A 17,730-nucleotide genomic window follows, 5' to 3' on the forward strand; every position below is an offset into this window, starting at 1 on the left:
ATAAACCTTATCTGTGTATTTATGATTACTGTTGTATGTGGTCCGAAGTTTCCTGTGAGCAGAGAAATGAATATGCTCCTAGTTAATTGCCTCTGTAAAACAAAGCTAACTTAATTCTGAGATAAAAATGATTGCTTCCTTCAAAAAGTTTTATATATAGACTTGCAGTAGGTCTACAAATACTCCTGTAATGGGGATCAATCATTCATTAACTGTTACAGTCAGGGAGAAGGTGTTCGGCTGCTGCCCCGGGAGAAATCTGAGGTTCAGAACTTGCTTCCAGACAACATTGCAGAGGAGGATAAAGAGAAGATCTATGGCATTCTTGGGCAGGCAGTGTGCCGGCCAGCTGGGATTCAAGTAAGTGGAGATTTATTTGTTTGGAAAAATGTTCAGCTTCAGCATGAGCCTTATTTTCCTCTTCTTGCAGTTCACATTAACTCTTGTAAGTGTCTTAAAGTTAAAATTCAGGCAGTACAAGAAACCATCTGTTAGCTGTGTGGTAACCTACCTGTTGGATGAACTATGGTAATGTGATAAAGTAATGCAGTTGCATGAGCTGCTAGGCAGAAACTGACCTAGGACCTAAGATTGCTTGTGGAAATTGTTGGAGGACTTAATCAAATCTGCTTTCCCTTTATTTGCATTTAGGATGAAGACATGACTCTACAAATCACTGAAAATGAGGACAATGAAGAAGATGATATGGTGGATGTGATATGGCGTCAGTTATTAACAAGTTGTCCCTGGCTTTCAGATCTTGATGAAAATGCAACAGAAGGATTAATTAAAGTCTGGAGGAAAGTTGTAGACAGAATCTTCAGTCTCTATAAACTGTCCTGCAGTGCATACTTTACTTTCCTCAAACTCAATGCTGGTCAGGTTAGTGTTCATGTTGATGTAGAAGCCAAGTTATGAAGTCTTCTAAATGAGGATATGGGCTATATACTTAACTTAGAGGATTATTTCTATGTTCCAAGGTTCCACTTGATGAAGAAGATCCCAGACTGCACTTAAGAAACACTTCTGAGCAAAGCACTGATGATGTAATTGTGATGGCAACCCTGAGACTGTTACGATTGCTTGTGAAACATGCTGGAGAACTTCGACAGTATCTGGAGCATGGGCTAGAAACTACACCTACTGCTCCTTGGAGAGGTGAGCATATGTTATTTAACTGTTAAAATTCATTTTGAGACATTTTCTCTAAATGCAGAAAGCTGTTCATTGCACTTTGGTAATGTTTTTATTTAAGTGTGAGGAAAAGAGACCCTGTCTTTTACTAGATGATGTCACTGAAGATGTTTAAGTCTGCCCTACGCTCTGATTGTAAAGTAGATAAGTAGCACAGATTTTGATCCCCTCCTTCCCCCCGTTGCTTGGGTGCTTGAACCACAAATGTGTAATTTGTCTTGGGTGTTGGCCTACTGAAAGTTTGCCATGTCTTTTTTCCAACTCGTTCATCTACTGAAACAGATCTTAATTTTAGTTCTTTTAAATAGTGAATCTTGCTTTATCCAGGTTCAGATGCTTGTGGCTGAGCTGCGCAGAGTCACAGTTCTCTGGGATGAGCTTTGGTTGGGAGTTCTCCTGCAGCAGCACATGTATGTCCTCAGACGGATTCAACAGCTGGAAGATGAAGTCAAGAGGGTCCAAAACAACAACACTCTACGGAAGTATGTCTGTTTCCATAATACCAGGGATAATCATAACAAATGTTTATTCCTGGGGAAGTAAACAGTCAAATGAACCAGCAGTAGTGTTGTTCCTGAATCCATACTATCCCAGGTGCTGCTTTGTAAGCCTGGACCTTATTTCAGGAACAATTTATGCTACAGCTATTTCTCCAGTCAAATGAGAGAGACAGTCTATCTGTGAATCCATGTTGTGATTTCTTTAGTAATAAGATATTAGAATCCAATGTGTGTTGTATTGTGGATGATGAGATCCTATAGTTCTCTATTGCCAAAGCAGATGAAATGAGTATACACCATTCAGCATGCTTAATCTATTTAGACATCACTGTAATTGCAGATATTTGGAGCAAACAAGAATGTCTTAATCTGATTTTAGTTTTCAGTGTTGAACGAGTCTTTTTCCCTCACCTGGGTTCTCCTGTGAACAGAGTAGTGGAAGAGCAGATCCATTCACTGGGCACCTGGCTAAACTTCAGAATGCCTCTTGAATTCTGTAGTCAGGACTGACATGGAATGGGAGAACAGAATGATCTGAATGTGCCGCCTTCTTTATAGTGTGGTGCATCCTCAATAAGTAGTAGTAAAAAGGTCCTTTAGTAAAGGAAATCAATTGCTTGAAGTGATTTCTGCTAAGAGCTTCTGATTAGGGTTTCTGGTGGTGAACAATGCATTTCAGATGTTTGTTGTTTTTTTTAAAGTGTGGTTCAGAGGAATACTTTTCAAGGTGGAATGAAACACTCTTCATTTTAATATAATCATAACTCAAGACCTCATTTTAGAGAAGTAATAATTTTTGTGAGGTCTTCAATGTCTCAGTTGTTTAATGCTGTCTTTATGAAATAACTTGGTTTTATAGCATTAAGAAGAGGTTTTTATGTGTTTTTTATAACAGAGAGGAGAAAATAGCCATCATGCGTGAAAAGCACACAGCTCTGATGAAGCCCATTGTGTTTGCTCTGGAACACGTGAGGAGCATCACTGCAGCTCCTGCAGAAACTCCTCATGAGAAGTGGTTTCAGGATAACTATGGAGATGCAATTGAAAATGCACTAGAGAAACTTAAGAATCCTTTGAATCCTGCTAAACCTGGAAGCAGCTGGCTCCCATTTAAAGAGGTATTGCATGCAAGAAGAGTACATTGTAGAGACACTTGATGCTCTTGCTGCACCATGTGCTTGACCCTCTCCTTCTCTTGCTGTTCTCTTACCATATCAAAATTGCAGCCTCAGACTTTGTCTTAGCAGTCAGCACAAGCAAACTGGGCACTAAAGCACCATAATTTTTGTCTCTAGCCAGTCCTGTTGATTGTCTGTTATTGCATTTCTACCCATTGAAATTACATTTTTCAAATCTTGCAGCTTCTCTGTGGGATGCTGTCAGCTTTGGGAGCAGAGGGCTTTCTTTTAAATACTGTCTTTCTGAAACTCTGGTATTTGAGTTTAGTTGATGTAAGTTTTACCAAGTTAATTCTGTTTATCTAAGTGTAGTCCTTGGGCTGTGCAGCAACCTTCAAATGATCAACTCTTCCCAGAGATCCTTTGTCAATTATGTCATCTTCTTTTAGTTTATGGTCTGAAGAGAAACTAAATATTCTCTTGTCTATCCAGAGCCAGCCTGGTGTTTTTAAAACCAGAACAGAGGTTTTACATGCAAATAGACCTTTTTTACTTGTACTTCCTTTTCTGCTTTGCAGAGCAGACAAGCATTGAGATACATAAACAGGAGGTTGCTGAATGCTGCTGCCTTTAACCACAGCTCAGATATTTATAAATACAGGAGCAAACCTCTTGAGGAGCATGATTTGTTGTGACTTTGCTTCTTGTCACTGCACAGGGTATATTTGCTGCATAGAAGATGTTTAGTTTTTGTAATCTTCATCCTAAACTGTCTCTGGATTAACAGCATGGCAAGGGTGCAAAGGAGTTTAGGAAAAACGTGTTTTCTGAAGGATCACCACCATTAAGTCCGGTTTGATGATGTTTTTGTTCTTACTGCTAACTGTTAAGGTCAATGTCAACCTAAAAGAAAAAAATTTCCTTGGAATAGGTAATGCTGAGCTTGCAGCAGAGAGCACAGAAACGGGCCAGTTACCTCTTACGACTTGAAGAAATCAGTCCTTGGCTGGCTGCCATGATGAACACTGAAATAGCACTGCCTGGAGAGGTGTCCACCAGGGACACAGTCACCATCCACAGTGTGGGCAGCACCATCACCATCCTGCCAACCAAAACCAAACCTAAAAAGCTGCTTTTCCTGGGTTCAGATGGGAAAAACTATCCCTACCTGTTCAAAGGTAAATAATAGAATTTTTTGCATACCAGGTATTGTCTCTTATTATAAATTAGACTGTATTAAAGTTAGGAAGATTGTGTGGTGCAACACTAGTTTTATTTGCCTGAATGATAGAGACAAAGAGGAGTTTGAAGCATTTGCTCGCTCTGTTCCCTACCTCTCACTTCGCTAGTTTTATTTGCCTGAATTTTGCCATGTGAAACTAAGTCAAATCCCTTCTTTACGAGGCTTTCATCAGAGGAAATGCTCTGCTTGCATATTGATAGGATTAGTTAGATGCAGTTTTCCAGAAGCTTAATGTAGCCCCTAAAAGAGAATTTCAGAGACTTATTTTTCCTGCAAGGGAAAGGCCTATTTGTTATGTTGTAACTATTGCTCACACAGCAAGCTGGCATAAACTGGTAGGTAAATGCCATGTAAACACTTTGCTTTAGGCCAAACAACTCATCCTTACTCTACATATTATAAAGATATTTGTAGTCTGAAATGTAGTAGGTTTAAAAAAAATACTAAATTTTGGGCTTTAGGAGAATTTTTTTTATCTAGAAGCTAAATTGTAAACAAATTTCTTGCAGGTTTGGAAGACTTGCACCTAGATGAGAGAATCATGCAGTTCTTATCCATTGTGAACACCATGTTTGCCACGATCAACCGGCAAGAGACGCCGCGGTTCCACGCGAGGCACTACTCGGTGACACCCCTGGGGACAAGGTCAGGCCTCATCCAGTGGGTGGATGGAGCCACACCTCTGTTTGGGCTCTACAAGCGCTGGCAGCAGCGGGAAGCTGCTCTGCAGGCACAAAAGGTAATGGCTCTGTTCTGTGCTAAGTGGAACAAGGCAGGAGAGAAATGCTTGTTTTGATTTGCTTTGTGATTCTAAGTCACGTAGTCTTACAAGGATTGTGTTTTGTTCATAATAATGCAGGAGGGTTCTGTGTATTCATGTGTCTTGGGACTTCACCAGAAGTCAATGAAATTGCATCTCTCTTATTTATATATAATTACAGTGTGAGACATAAAAATGCTCTTCTGGCATGATAATTCAAGAGAACTGTTTTTTACAAATAGAATTAACCTTGGTTGAAATTATTTTAGTTCCGTATCTTGTTTACATTCTAAATACAGTTTTTGTAGTTATATTTATGAGATCTACTTTGACAGTAGAATTAGACTGAAAACACATTGTTTCAGCCTATTTAGACCTTAAATGCTGAATTTTGAAAGCAGTCTCTGAGCTGAAGAAGTCACACTGAGTCAAAGCATTGATTTAATATTTAATTCTCACCAAAACTGAATTTGGGATATGTTTCTGTGCTAATACATCAAATACCATTTTTATTTCCTCTAGGCTCAGGACTCTTACCAGACTCCTCAGAACCCTGGAATAGTTCCTAGACCCAGTGAACTTTACTACAGTAAAATTGGACCTGCTTTAAAGGCAGTGGGGCTTAGTCTCGACGTGTCACGTCGTGACTGGCCCTTGCATGTCATGAGGGCTGTTCTGGAAGAGCTGATGGAAGCAACTCCCCCGAATCTCCTCGCTAAGGAGCTCTGGTCATCATGTACCACACCGGATGAGTGGTGGAGAGTTACACAGGTGAGTTACAGCAGCTGTATTTTACATAGAAGAGGCTGTGGTTTTAATGGGATGAGGGGCATCAAATGCCTGAGGTGTGGTGCCTGTGAGTTTGGAGAGCTGGTGCTGCTGTGAGTCTGATGAAATGTTGGCAGTTGTGTCATTGAGTTAAAACAGGGGTATAGACCAGATAAGTCTAAAAAAAATGAAAACTCTTGTAAGATACCAACAAACGTCAAATAGAAAACTGCTTGAAATAAGTTGGGCTTGATTTGTTTTACACTTACACTTAAAATAATGTTTTAAGATGGTAGTCAGTCCAATGTGTTGGCAGAGGATTCCCACAAATAATTTTTTCCTGAAACTCTCTTTTAAGTCGTATGCAAGATCCACTGCAGTTATGTCCATGGTTGGCTACATCATTGGTCTTGGAGACAGACATCTGGATAATGTTCTTATAGATATGACTACAGGAGAAGTTGTCCACATAGATTATAATGTTTGCTTTGAAAAAGGTAATTTAAAAAATGCTCTATGTTATTCAAATAAAAGGTTTTCTTTCTTGGCAATTAAAAGAAACAACTTAATTTTTTATCTTAAAGGGAAGAGCCTTAGGGTCCCAGAGAAGGTCCCGTTCCGGATGACACACAACATTGAAACAGCACTGGGAGTGACAGGAGTGGAGGGGGTGTTCAGGCTTTCTTGTGAACAGGTATGGTTGGAGATTTGGAAACTGAGGGCCATCACTGGCCAAATACTGTCTTAGAACTTTTCTATTCTACATTCTGCTGCTGGTTTATAGAGCCTTCACCTTTCTGCTGTGACTTTAATTTGGCTTACTTTAGCTGTATCTGTGGTAGGTATTTAAGAAACATGACATTGTCTGATAAATGCACATGCAGGTAGTGGTACAATTAAAATTTAGGGTGAAAGGGGGACTTTTTTAGTTGTAGATTAAAATGTTATGTTTTTCCTGAATTTTTTTTGAGATATTTTGCTTGCCCTCTTCCTTTGGGACTCATCTTGTATAAACATGACATATGTTTTTAAAAAGAAAAATGCTTTGGGGAAGGGAGATTTTCCTCATTAAGTGTCAGTGCCTTGTGCATAGAGTTTGTGTGGAAGGCTAGATCTTCCTCCAGGCTTAGCTGCGTTTGTACCCACTGTAGTGTTCTCCCTGTCTCTGTAGTAGTTAGAGATACATTATGGGTTTCTGTATCCAATCAAGTACAGTATTTTGCCTTTAAGTTTCCACTGTTCTACAAGGATAACACAGAATCAGAACGAGTCTGTTTAAAATACGATGCAGGTCCTTCATATTATGCGGCGTGGGAGAGAGACTTTGCTTACGCTGCTGGAAGCTTTTGTTTATGATCCACTGGTGGACTGGACAGCTGGAGGAGAGGCAGGATTTGCTGGGGCTGTCTATGGTGGTGGTGGCCAGCAGGCTGAAAACAAACAGAGCAAAAGGGAAATGGAAAGGGATATTACACGGAGTCTCTTTTCCTCGAGGGTGGCTGAGATAAAGGTGAGTTTACTACAATAATTTTCTATTTTTAGTCCAAAGTAGGCTCTGTGCTTTCATTTTATTTATTTGCATTTTGGGAATGGGGGAAGGTGTGGCCGTATATCAGCAACAGTTCATTAATTTTATCGTGATAAATTGAGTTTATGTGAAGTGTTTATATTGAACTTGCAAGTATTTAATTTTTAGCTTCTGCATGCTTAATTCTAAAACGTATTTTAGTGTTTTTCCTGAATCTGGGCTAGGAGAATGAAAATAGAGGCTTAGAGAGCAGTTTAAATAAAGAATGTCTGTTAAGATTTGGCAGTTGTAGCACTGGAAGCAGTGCTAGGTGAATGGCATTGTTGAAGGGTTAAGTTCTGCAATATCTTTCTTTCTGCTGCCAGTTTGATTTAGTGCAGCTCGGTAACTTCTGTGTCTTGATTACAGGTTAACTGGTTTAAGAACAGAGATGAAATGCTTGCTGTGCTGCCAAAGCTGGACAGTAGTTTAGAAGAGTACCTGAACCTGCAGGAGCAGTTAACAGATGTAGAAAAATTGCAAGGAAAACTACTGGAAGAGATAGAATTTCTGGAAGGTGCGGAAGGAGTGGATCATCCCTCCCGCACACTTCAGGCCAGGTACAGAGGAGCCAGAAATTCTGTCAGAAGTCTCACAGTTCAATACAGATGGTGTTTTAGCAATGTACTTATGGGTTAAATGTTAGAAATCTGTATATGAGGGAATAGCTGGGTAAAAGCTATTCTTGAGGTAAGAAGAACTACTGAAACCTGAAGAACTACTACAGAAGAACTACTGAAACCTTTTCCTACTGAATAACCTTATTTATGTCCTGCACCTCATACTAGTCCAAGTTCCATGCTTGATCCTTAAGGCAAGAGAGGGAATGTTCTGAAAGTGGTGTCCGATCATTATAATCCACTTAAGGGAGCTATTGATTAATAGCACAAAAATCTTTTAAGTTTCTAATTATTTAAGTAATTTTTGAAGGCTATTTGAAATTTATCAAGTATTTCAGAATTGCATGAATAGGCACAGGCATTAACTGTTTTGTAAGAAAACAATTAATTAATAATGCAACATTGTTAGTGTAATGTAATTGGTGAGAACATGTTAATTTCCTGGTTAACAGTTGCATTGTTCAATATTGTTCTGTATTCTATAGTGTTAAGCATTTTCTTTCTTGTAGTACTTACTTGATTCTGTGGCTTCAATAATTCAGGTACTCTGAGCACACACAGTTGCAATCTCAACAAAGAGCTGTCCAGGAAGCCATCCAGGTGAAGCTGAATGAGTTTGAGCAGTGGATAACCCATTACCAAACTGCCTTCAGTAATTTAGAGGCAACACAACTTGCAAGTCTGCTCCAAGAAATTAGCACACAAATGGACCTAGGTACAAAATAGTATTTCTGGGGGTGGTTTTAATGGTTTGAAAATAATTTGAGTTTAATATCAGGAGGCATTATGAGTATGCTCTAACTTAAAGACAATGACCTGTTTGTAGTAAGTTAAAAGAAAGGAGCTTCTTCAAAAGGTGATTTAGAGCACTTCAAGGTTTCAGTGCCAAGCTGTCTGAAGGAATTTGTCTTATTCTACCTGGGCATGAGATTCTCTTACCTTGTGCTCAAAATTCTCAATATGAATTCTCTATGCTTCCTTTATCTCAAATAAAACAAAAATATTTTTGAGAAGGTATCAATGTTAAGTATTTGTATGGTATAAAACACATCTTCAGACATATCTTTCTTTTTAACCTTCTTTCTTTAAAGGTCCTCCAAGTTATGTCCCAGCAACAGCATTTCTGCAAAATGCAGGCCAGGCACATCTAATCAGCCAGTGTGAACAGCTGGAAGGAGAAGTTGGTAATTTTCTGCAGCAGAGAAGATCTGTGTTACGTGGTTGCCTGGAACAATTGCACAACTATGCAACAGTAGCTCTGCAGTATCCAAAAGCTGTGTTCCAGAAGCACCGAATAGAGCAGTGGAAAACCTGGATGGAAGAGCTCATTTGCAACATGACAATAGAGCGTTGTCAGGATATCTTTAGGAAGTAAGTTGACAGAATAATGACTTTTTCAAAAAATGTAGTTTTCAAGCTACTACCCTAATTTTATAGTTTAAATAAATACTTTTGCAATGACCTCTCTAATTACAAAGGAAACCAATATTAAGTTGTAATTCTAGAAGTTTGGAGTAAATATGAAAAACTGCTTTAAAAAATCCCATTCCATAAGTTAATTTGTGTACTTCAACAGGAAAATCGAGTAACATTGTCCTGTAATGAACAAATGGAGAATTTACCTTTGTGCCTTCAGAGTAGTAATGTTTTGAGTTTTAGAAACTTCTAGTATTTAAAAATCAATAAGGAAAGGTTTTTTTTTAATCTAGTAGATTTTCCAGCAGTTTCTGGGTTTTTTTTCTTCTCAAGTCAGGCTGTTTCAACATTGTTATGGCTTGGCCTAAAATATCTAGATTATATTTGAGCATTTCCTCAAATCTTTCTTTTTATCTTCCATTCATTCTTTTCTTCAAGGACAGTTGTCTTACGTCCTTGCAAATAGGTGTGGAATATGGTGCATTTTAGGACCCTATAAAAGCATTGTTAGGGAGTCACCAACCTCTTGTGGTGTTTAGAGTTAAGAAGGAGTAGGTGATTTAGGAATGGTTCAAACATGGAGTGTTTTTTCCTACCTGCAGAGCAGAAAGCAATCTGTTCCCACGTGAGAAGGGGAAACGTAGTCGCTGTCCTTGTGTTTGGCAGGTACGAGATGCAGTACGCGCCCCAGCCCCCGCCCAGCGTGTGCCAGTTCGTCACGGCCACGGAGATGACGCTGCAGCGCTACGCGGCCGACATCAACAGCCGGCTGATCCGGCAGGTGGAGCGGCTCAAGCAGGAGGCCGTCACCGTGCCCGTGTGCGAGGAGCAGCTCAAGGAGATCGAGCGCTGCATCAAAGTGTTCCTGCACGAGAACGGCGAGGAGGGCTCGCTCAGCTTGGCCAGCGTCATCATCTCCGCCCTGTGTGCCCTGACCAGGTGAGTTCTCTCCAGGGAAAGTTCCTGGTGGAGACCACACGACAGGAATAGTCGGTGATGGAATTCTGAGAGGAGTGCGGCAGCAGGCACCATGTCTTAGTGTCTCAATTCATCTAGGCGAAACCTGATGATGGAAGGTGCAGCGTCCAGTGCTGGAGAGCAGCTGGTTGATTTGACTTCAAGAGATGGAGCCTGGTTCCTGGAGGAGCTTTGCAGCATGAGTGGGAATGTCACGTGCCTTGTGCAGCTGTTGAAGCAGTGCCATCTTGTACCCCAGGACTTAGATATTCCAAACCCCATGGAAGCATCAGAAGCTGTTCACTTAGCCAATGGAGTATATATCTCACTTCAGGTGATTCTTTTATGTTGCTTTTCCCACATCCTTCAAGACTTCAGCGAAGTCATTCTGAATAGATTGTTCCTTAATGGGCTAAATGTTTGTTTATGATCTGCTGAGGTTTTTTCATAAGTCTTGCTGCTCATTGCTTTATTTGGTTGAGCTGAACAGGCATTTGCTTCTGTCATTTATATTTTTATTGGTTAAAAGAAACAGTTTTGATCTATACATGACAAATTGCAAAAAACTGCTGTCAAGAAAGTAACCATGAGGAGGACGTTGGTATCAGCTTTATAGGCACACCAGTTTCATGTCTCCTTTTCATTTTTCTGTTCTGTTGCTGGCCGTCCAGATCAACTTCCAAACTCTTCAGACTGTGTTCTTTCTGTTTTCTGCTCCTGCTAAACTTATTTTCACCTGAATCAAATAGTTTCAAATAAACTCAGAAAATCTGTTGTACAGGACCCTGTCTCCAATATTGGGTAGGAGAGAAATGACTTTATAATTTTGTGGTTCAGAAATGTTTCCACATTAATGAAACACAAAAAACCCGTGGAGGGCAGTCTGAGTGAAATATCTGCTGAAGACTGATGTACTTTATAAACTGTGGCTGGTTAAACAGATTTTTGAGGCTTTTAGTTCCATTGTATTGTATTTGAGAAATATTTTCCTCTAAAGCTCCATAAGTGCATTTGGATTTTCATCACTTTATTTTTTTCCCTCTTTGAAGTTGTAACATTTCAGAACTGTTTCAGAAATGTGCATGGCAGCAGTTTCACTGCATTGCAGTGGGGATCTTTCACCCACACATTGTTGTCCTCCCTGTGAGCTCTTAGATAAATTGTATTCACTGAGCTTCCTGCTCACTTGGCAGTCAAGATAACCAGTCTTTTTGGTGTGTTTCATCTCCTTTTGGAGACAGAGCATGTTGGTTCTTTCTGTAGCTGCCTTTAGTCCTCTGCTGCATTCTGCTTGGGGGAAATTGCTCTGTGCCACTAAAGGTACTGTTTTTCTTCCCTAAATTGATTTGTGTGGCAAAATTATCACTACCTGGCAAGTTTCTGCTACTTTTCAATTGTCTAGTCCAATCAGTTTAGCAAATCATAAATTCAGTAAATTATTTAGTTTGTTCATAGTTATGTAATGGAAAAGAAAAGCTGACTTTGATGAAACCAATTCACAAATTATGAGCTCTGTGCCCACCAGCCTCTGCTGAGCATGGCTGTCAGGTATTGCTGCTGGTGCTGTGGAGATGGTTGTTACTACATTGCTACAGATGTCAAAGCTTTGGCTTTGTACAGGGTTTAATGTTTTCCTGATTTCTTCAAAGTTAATCCAAGAGCAGACTTCTGACTCTTGGCTGACCACTATCATGTTGTATTTTAGATAAAGTCTGCTGCATGGTGGTGTAGTACTAAAATGACAAAAGTTGTTGCGTGTGATACTTTTTGAGGGGGAAGAGTTCTTACCTTTTCATACTTACTTCCCAACAGGAATTGAACTCAAACTTCCGGCAGATCATTTTCCCTGAAGCACTTAGGTGCTTAATGAAGGGAGAGTATACTTTAGAAAGTATGCTCCATGAACTGGATAATCTTATAGAGCAAACAACTGATGGAGTCCCTTTGCAAACGTTGGTTGAATCTCTTCAAGCCTACTTAAGAAATGCTGCTATGGGTATAGAGGAGGAGACACACACTCATTACATTGATGTTGCAAGGTAAATCACCTTTTTTCAGTTCAGGTGTGAGAGAGTGAAGACTGAAGAACATTAATTTGTCTAATTTTTTTTTGATGTACAGGCTTTTCTTGCCCAAGAATACCTTCAGCAGAGTGCAGGGTATACAGTGTGCTCTTGTTTCCACTCTGTGCGTTTGTGTGTTTATCCACATGTATACACAGAAATATGGAGCTGTGGCAATTTACACTTACATCTGCTTAAAACTGACTTTTGGTAGTCAACTTCTTCCAAATACATAGTTGTGATTTTATGTTTGAAGTGAAAGGATGCTAAGAATAGGAACTTGTTCATTAGTTTGTGGGAGGAACCTGTGAAAGGGAGAACTTGTAACCATGGCACTCCTCATCAGGAGTTTGATGAGCAGCTTTTGCTTAATGAGTCAGTAACTTGATTAAAAAAGCAAAATGAGACAAAACACCAAGCAAACAAAGACTTGGCATCTTGTAATGTGGGACAGTATATTTCTGGGTAGGTGCTTGGTACACAACAAACCAATTCAAAATCTTCAAGTGGTGTTTCCCTTGAGCCAGTTGTGGTGGGTCCATCAGTGGTACAGTGAACCTGTGGAATCAGTCAGCTTAAGAAAATTCTGTTTATTGTGGACTAAGCAAAACCATGTAAATTTTCTTTCTTCTTTTCCTGTTAAGAGTACTTCATGCTCAGTATGGTGAACTGATTCAGCCAAGAAATGGTTCAGTTGATGAAACTCCTAAAATGTCAGCTGGTCAGATGCTTTTGGTAGCTTTTGATGGAATGTTTGCTCAAGTAGAAACTGCATTTGGTTTATTGATTGAAAAGGTATGGATTTGTTCTTTTTGGAGTACTGTTGGACTCAGAATTAGGAAACCTTAAAAAACCCCAAACTAATTCATTTCCTTTACGTTGCTCAGCTAAACAAGATGGAGATACCTCTTGCTTGGCGTAAGATTGACATAATTCGGGAAGCCCGCAGCACCCAGGTTAACTTCTTTGATGATGACAATAATCGGCAAGTCCTGGAGGAAATCTTCTTTCTGAAGAGACTGCAAACAATTAAAGAATTTTTCAGGCTCTGTGGTACCTTTTCTAAGACACTGTCAGGTAAATAAATGTTGTCAAATATTCAGTATGCCTTTCTCCACTTCTCATCCTGTTCAGAAGAACATAAAGTGGTCACTTTTGCTGTAACTTACCCTGGATATGTGGTAAGGAAGCAGAAACTAAAAATGAATTCCTGTGCTTTTGCTGTGTTTGTAATTTGGATATTATTCTTCTGGACGCATCAAGTGTTTTGTTTATAACAGAAGTACTATTTCTTTCCCTTTAAAAGGAATCAGTTCAGTTGAAGATCAGAATGCAGTAAATGGACCTGTTCAAATTGTCAATGTGAAGGCCCTTTACAGGAACTCTTGTTTTAGTGAAGATCAAATGGCCAAGCCAATTAAGGCTTTTACAGCAGACTTTGTGAGGCAGCTTTTAATTGGCCTTCCAAATCAAGCTTTGGGACTGACCTTGTGCAGTTTCATCAGCGCTCTGGGTGTCGATATCATAGCTCAGGTAGAGGCTAAAGACTTTGGAGCAGAAAGCAAAGTTTCTGTGGATGACCTGTGCAAGAAAGCTGTGGAGCACAACATCCAGATTGGCAAGTTCTCCCAGCTGGTGATGAACAGGGCCACAGTCCTGGCCAGCTCCTACGACACGGCCTGGAAGAAGCACGACCTGGTGCGCAGGCTGGAAACCAGCATTTCCTCGTGCAAGACCAGCCTGCAGAGAGTGCAGCTGCACATTGCCATGTTCCAGGTGAGAGCCCAGCACAGGCTGGGGACTTCCAGACTGGCTCTGGGAGAAATGAGCCTGAGTTACAGTGTCTGAGCACAACAAACGTGATATTTTGTTGAATAAGTTCAAAGGTATTTTAATGGACTTAATATGTTATTTTGGTTACAATTATGCTGTAAATATATAAGGAACAGTGTTGCTGCTAGGTTTTCTGGAAGACTAGCTAATTTTTTGCAAATTCTGCAACATATAGATTTTTTTAATCAATACATGTAATTTTTTTCTATAGCCATTAAGTAGGTTTTTAGAAAATAGGTCATTCTCTGGCTTTCTTACCAGCAATGCTGTCCTGTTCTCCCCCTTTTTCTCAGATTATGACTTTAAGGGAGGAGATGGCTTAGAACAGTGGGTATGAGGTGCTGAATGTTATTTTGTACCTTTTCTTCAAAGTTTTAATGCATTGACTGTCTCCTCTCCACTCTTTGCTTCATTAAAAATACAAATAGCAGCAGTATCACTCCTGAAAAATGCTCTTCTGAGGCTTTAGATAAATACCATTGTGTACCTTTACACAGGTATCAAGTTGTGTTGTACTATCAGTGATCTTAATTGTATAAGGGACAGGCTTTCTCCAGGTCAGTTAATAAACCATTTCATAGACTGATAAGCAAAATTATCTTGGTTTTAAGGTATCACAAATGAATTGTTTCTGAATATTGATGGTTTTTCCTTTAGATTAAAAAGATGTGTGTAAATCACATCTAGTAAGTTAGTGGCCTGATTAATTGTATAAACATCCAAGCCAGCAAAACATCATTTACAACTACTTGTATAATTTAATGCTCTTGAATGATTTAGGACTTTGAGCTGTGCTGGTGCTGTCTGGCACTCAACCCTTTTAAGTGCCCTTACTTATAAAGGGTACCAGAGCATGGGAATTGCTGTTTGTGATGCAAAGTATTTTGTGCTGAGCATTATTGAGAATCAAGTGTTGCTGTTGCTTTCTTAAAGTGGCAGCATGAAGATCTCCTCATCAGTCGCCCCCAGGCTATTTCTGTCACTCCTCCTCCTCGCTCTGCAATTTTAACCAACATGAAAAAGAAACTTCACGCGCTCAGTCAGATTGAAGCTTCCATTGCAACGGTCCAGGTAGGAGTGTTTGGGGAGGGTTGTTCAGCAGCACCTTGAAATGTGACTAACACAAACTGCAGATCATCTGCCACCTTCAAACTATGTTATCTGGCCTGCTGTCTTACACAAGTGTGGGGGTATTGTCATTGATCTCTTTCAGTCCGTCTGATGGATACGGTTATATTGTTTGATTTTGTTGTCTCATCCAAAATGTTCTTTGGAATAGCAGTAAATGTCTTTGAAGAAAAATACAAATCTGTGAAAGTCCCTTTCTTTCTGAAGGCAGCTAATACTCCTTTTCTTTAAGTTTGTGAGCCTTAGATCATCTTTATTATCATTTTTCATAGCTAAATGTCAAAGTTCCCTTTGTAGAAATGGGCAAATTTATTCTTCTGTGTGTTAAGGTTTGTGTACTGCGGCTTTGCTCAGTACTTTAGATTTCTTTGGTGCCAGTAATGTAGAATATTTGTTTGTTAAATACTGCTTAGCTTCCTGAATTTTAATTTCCTTTTTTAGTTGCGTAGGTACTGTGTATCATAATTTCTTGAATTATTTGCAAAATAACGGAGGGACTCATATGATATTATGTAATTCTTAGTCTAGAAATCTGATTACTTTTGCTTTTTTTTTGGTGAATTAAAGTCTAGACAGGTAGACTTATATAACAATCAAATCCAGTTGTGATGTGTACTGGAAATAAACTTGTAAGAAGCATAAACTAACATTTGTTAATTTAAGAAGCCACAGTATTTTACATATATGGCATAAAAAAGTGTCTGCATGTGTTATATATGCACAATTTATTTACAGTCAGGCTTAGAATGCTGTATGTCAGTATGAATTATCTATATGGGCTTTTTTCTTCCCCAATGCAGGAGAAACTAGCAGCACTTGAAGCAAGTATTGAGCAGCGTTTAAAATGGGCAGGAGGTGCTAATCCTGCACTGGCCCCAGTCTTGCAAGATTTTGATGCCACTATTGCTGAAAGAAGAAACCTTGTACTGAAAGAAAGTCAAAGAGCAAGCCAGGTACTATGGATAAGTGCAGTGCTCTTGATTCCATGAGTGTGTTCACTCTTCATTTCCTACTTGTGGTTTATGTAGAAGATACTTTTCTGCTCTGCATCTAAAGAGCAAACATAGATAACCAAATACTTCTGGGAATCCCACTTGAAAGCAATAGGAATAATCTTTGTGAGAATTGCTGCAGGGTTGGATGACCCTGGGATGATACTGCTACTGTAACAGAGCAGTATCTGTGTTTTTAAAATCCTCACTTCAAAGCACATGAAAAAAACAGTTTGTCTAATAGACAGTTGAAATGAAATAATTTTTCTCACTCTTGCTTTGACTTGCAGGTCACTTTCCTTTGCAGTAATATCATCCATTTTGAGAGTTTACGTACCAGAACAGCAGAAGCCCTGAACCTCGATACCGCGCTGTTTGAGCTCCTCAAGCGCTGTCAGCAGATGTGCTCCTTTGCTTCGCAGTTCAACAGCTCCGTGTCTGACCTGGAGCTCCGCCTGCTGCAGAGGGTGGTAAGCGTGGGGCAAAGCATGAAACCTTCAGAATCACTGCAGGGAGTTCTCAGCTTTGTCTTCCATTCTCAGTGTTATGTATGCCTGCAGAGTTTATGCTGTCAGTTAAACACTTGGCAGTGCTGTCTACACAGCAAGTGAATTTTATCTCTGGGTACAGATAAAGAAATGTTTCTGTTATTTTTAGGGTACTGGTCTCGAACATCCTATTGGCAGCTCTGAATGGCTTCACTCAGCTCACAAGCAGTTGAGCCAGGAGATATCTACACAGAGAACAGTACAAACAGAAAGAGAACAGCAAATAGAAACAGTTTGTGAAACAATTCAGAATCTGGTGGATAGTATTAAAACTGTGCTCACGGGTCATAACAGACAGCTTGGAGATGTCAAGCATCTACTGAAAGCTATGGCAAAGGTATGCCTGAAACATCTTTAAATTTATTCCTCAAACCTGTGTCAGTACAGTTTAAGAAAAATAACGGTTGTAGCTATGTGCTTTGTAAAGTATCTAGAAACAGTAAAATGTTTATGCATATGGAGTTCAAGACATAAAGTTCATGTTTAAGAATTCACAAAACTTTCTAGCATTAGCCTTAGCAGGCATTGGTTGAACTGAACCTTTTCTCTCTCTTGGCAGTTGAAACATTGTTTATAAATCCTTTTGGTTCTAAATCTGTAAAAAAATTTATAATTTAAAAATTTATTTCTTCATACGTAACTGCTGAAAATTATAGTTATTTGTAATCAGATGGCAACCTGAAGGACTGAAAGGGCTTGGAAATCTCCACTTTATTCTCTTAGCCAAAATATAGCAGTTGACCTTTTTGCACATCTTGGTTACAGGATGAAGAAGCGGCTTTGGCAGATGGTGAAGATGTTCCCTATGAGAACAGTGTTAGGCAGTTCCTGGGTGAATATAAATCATGGCAAGATAATATTCAGACAGTTCTGTTTACATTAGTTCAGGTTATGGGTCAAGTCCGCAGTCAGGAACATGTTGAAATGCTGCAGGAGATAACTCCCACCTTGAAAGAACTTAAAACACAGAGCCAAAGGTAAGAGAGTTACCTTATCTCAGGTGAGAAAAGCCATTTTGCATAC

General features: G+C 39.5%; 1 protein-coding gene across 1 annotated transcript in view; it reads left to right on the forward strand.

Annotated features, from left to right (window-relative positions):
• SMG1 (SMG1 nonsense mediated mRNA decay associated PI3K related kinase) overlaps positions 1-17,730 on the forward strand; it is a 59,074-nt gene that overhangs the window by 37,136 nt on the left and 4,208 nt on the right. The window contains exons 33-57 of the mRNA XM_041462185.1: positions 222-360; positions 652-882; positions 981-1,158; positions 1,490-1,676; positions 2,590-2,812; positions 3,744-3,990; positions 4,565-4,794; positions 5,338-5,586; positions 5,942-6,080; positions 6,168-6,277; positions 6,875-7,093; positions 7,520-7,710; positions 8,313-8,485; positions 8,862-9,141; positions 9,853-10,125; positions 10,243-10,477; positions 11,956-12,182; positions 12,851-13,001; positions 13,094-13,283; positions 13,513-13,982; positions 14,973-15,110; positions 15,968-16,120; positions 16,450-16,629; positions 16,817-17,044; positions 17,473-17,684. Of these exons, the coding sequence (XP_041318119.1) occupies positions 222-360; positions 652-882; positions 981-1,158; positions 1,490-1,676; positions 2,590-2,812; positions 3,744-3,990; positions 4,565-4,794; positions 5,338-5,586; positions 5,942-6,080; positions 6,168-6,277; positions 6,875-7,093; positions 7,520-7,710; positions 8,313-8,485; positions 8,862-9,141; positions 9,853-10,125; positions 10,243-10,477; positions 11,956-12,182; positions 12,851-13,001; positions 13,094-13,283; positions 13,513-13,982; positions 14,973-15,110; positions 15,968-16,120; positions 16,450-16,629; positions 16,817-17,044; positions 17,473-17,684 (5,253 nt within the window). The remainder of the gene's footprint in view (positions 1-221; positions 361-651; positions 883-980; positions 1,159-1,489; positions 1,677-2,589; positions 2,813-3,743; positions 3,991-4,564; positions 4,795-5,337; positions 5,587-5,941; positions 6,081-6,167; positions 6,278-6,874; positions 7,094-7,519; positions 7,711-8,312; positions 8,486-8,861; positions 9,142-9,852; positions 10,126-10,242; positions 10,478-11,955; positions 12,183-12,850; positions 13,002-13,093; positions 13,284-13,512; positions 13,983-14,972; positions 15,111-15,967; positions 16,121-16,449; positions 16,630-16,816; positions 17,045-17,472; positions 17,685-17,730) is intronic.

This window comes from Pyrgilauda ruficollis, unplaced genomic scaffold (assembly GCF_017590135.1).
Source record: "Pyrgilauda ruficollis isolate IOZ18807 unplaced genomic scaffold, ASM1759013v1 scaffold16, whole genome shotgun sequence".
In the NCBI taxonomy this organism is placed as follows: Eukaryota; Metazoa; Chordata; class Aves; order Passeriformes; family Passeridae; genus Pyrgilauda; species Pyrgilauda ruficollis.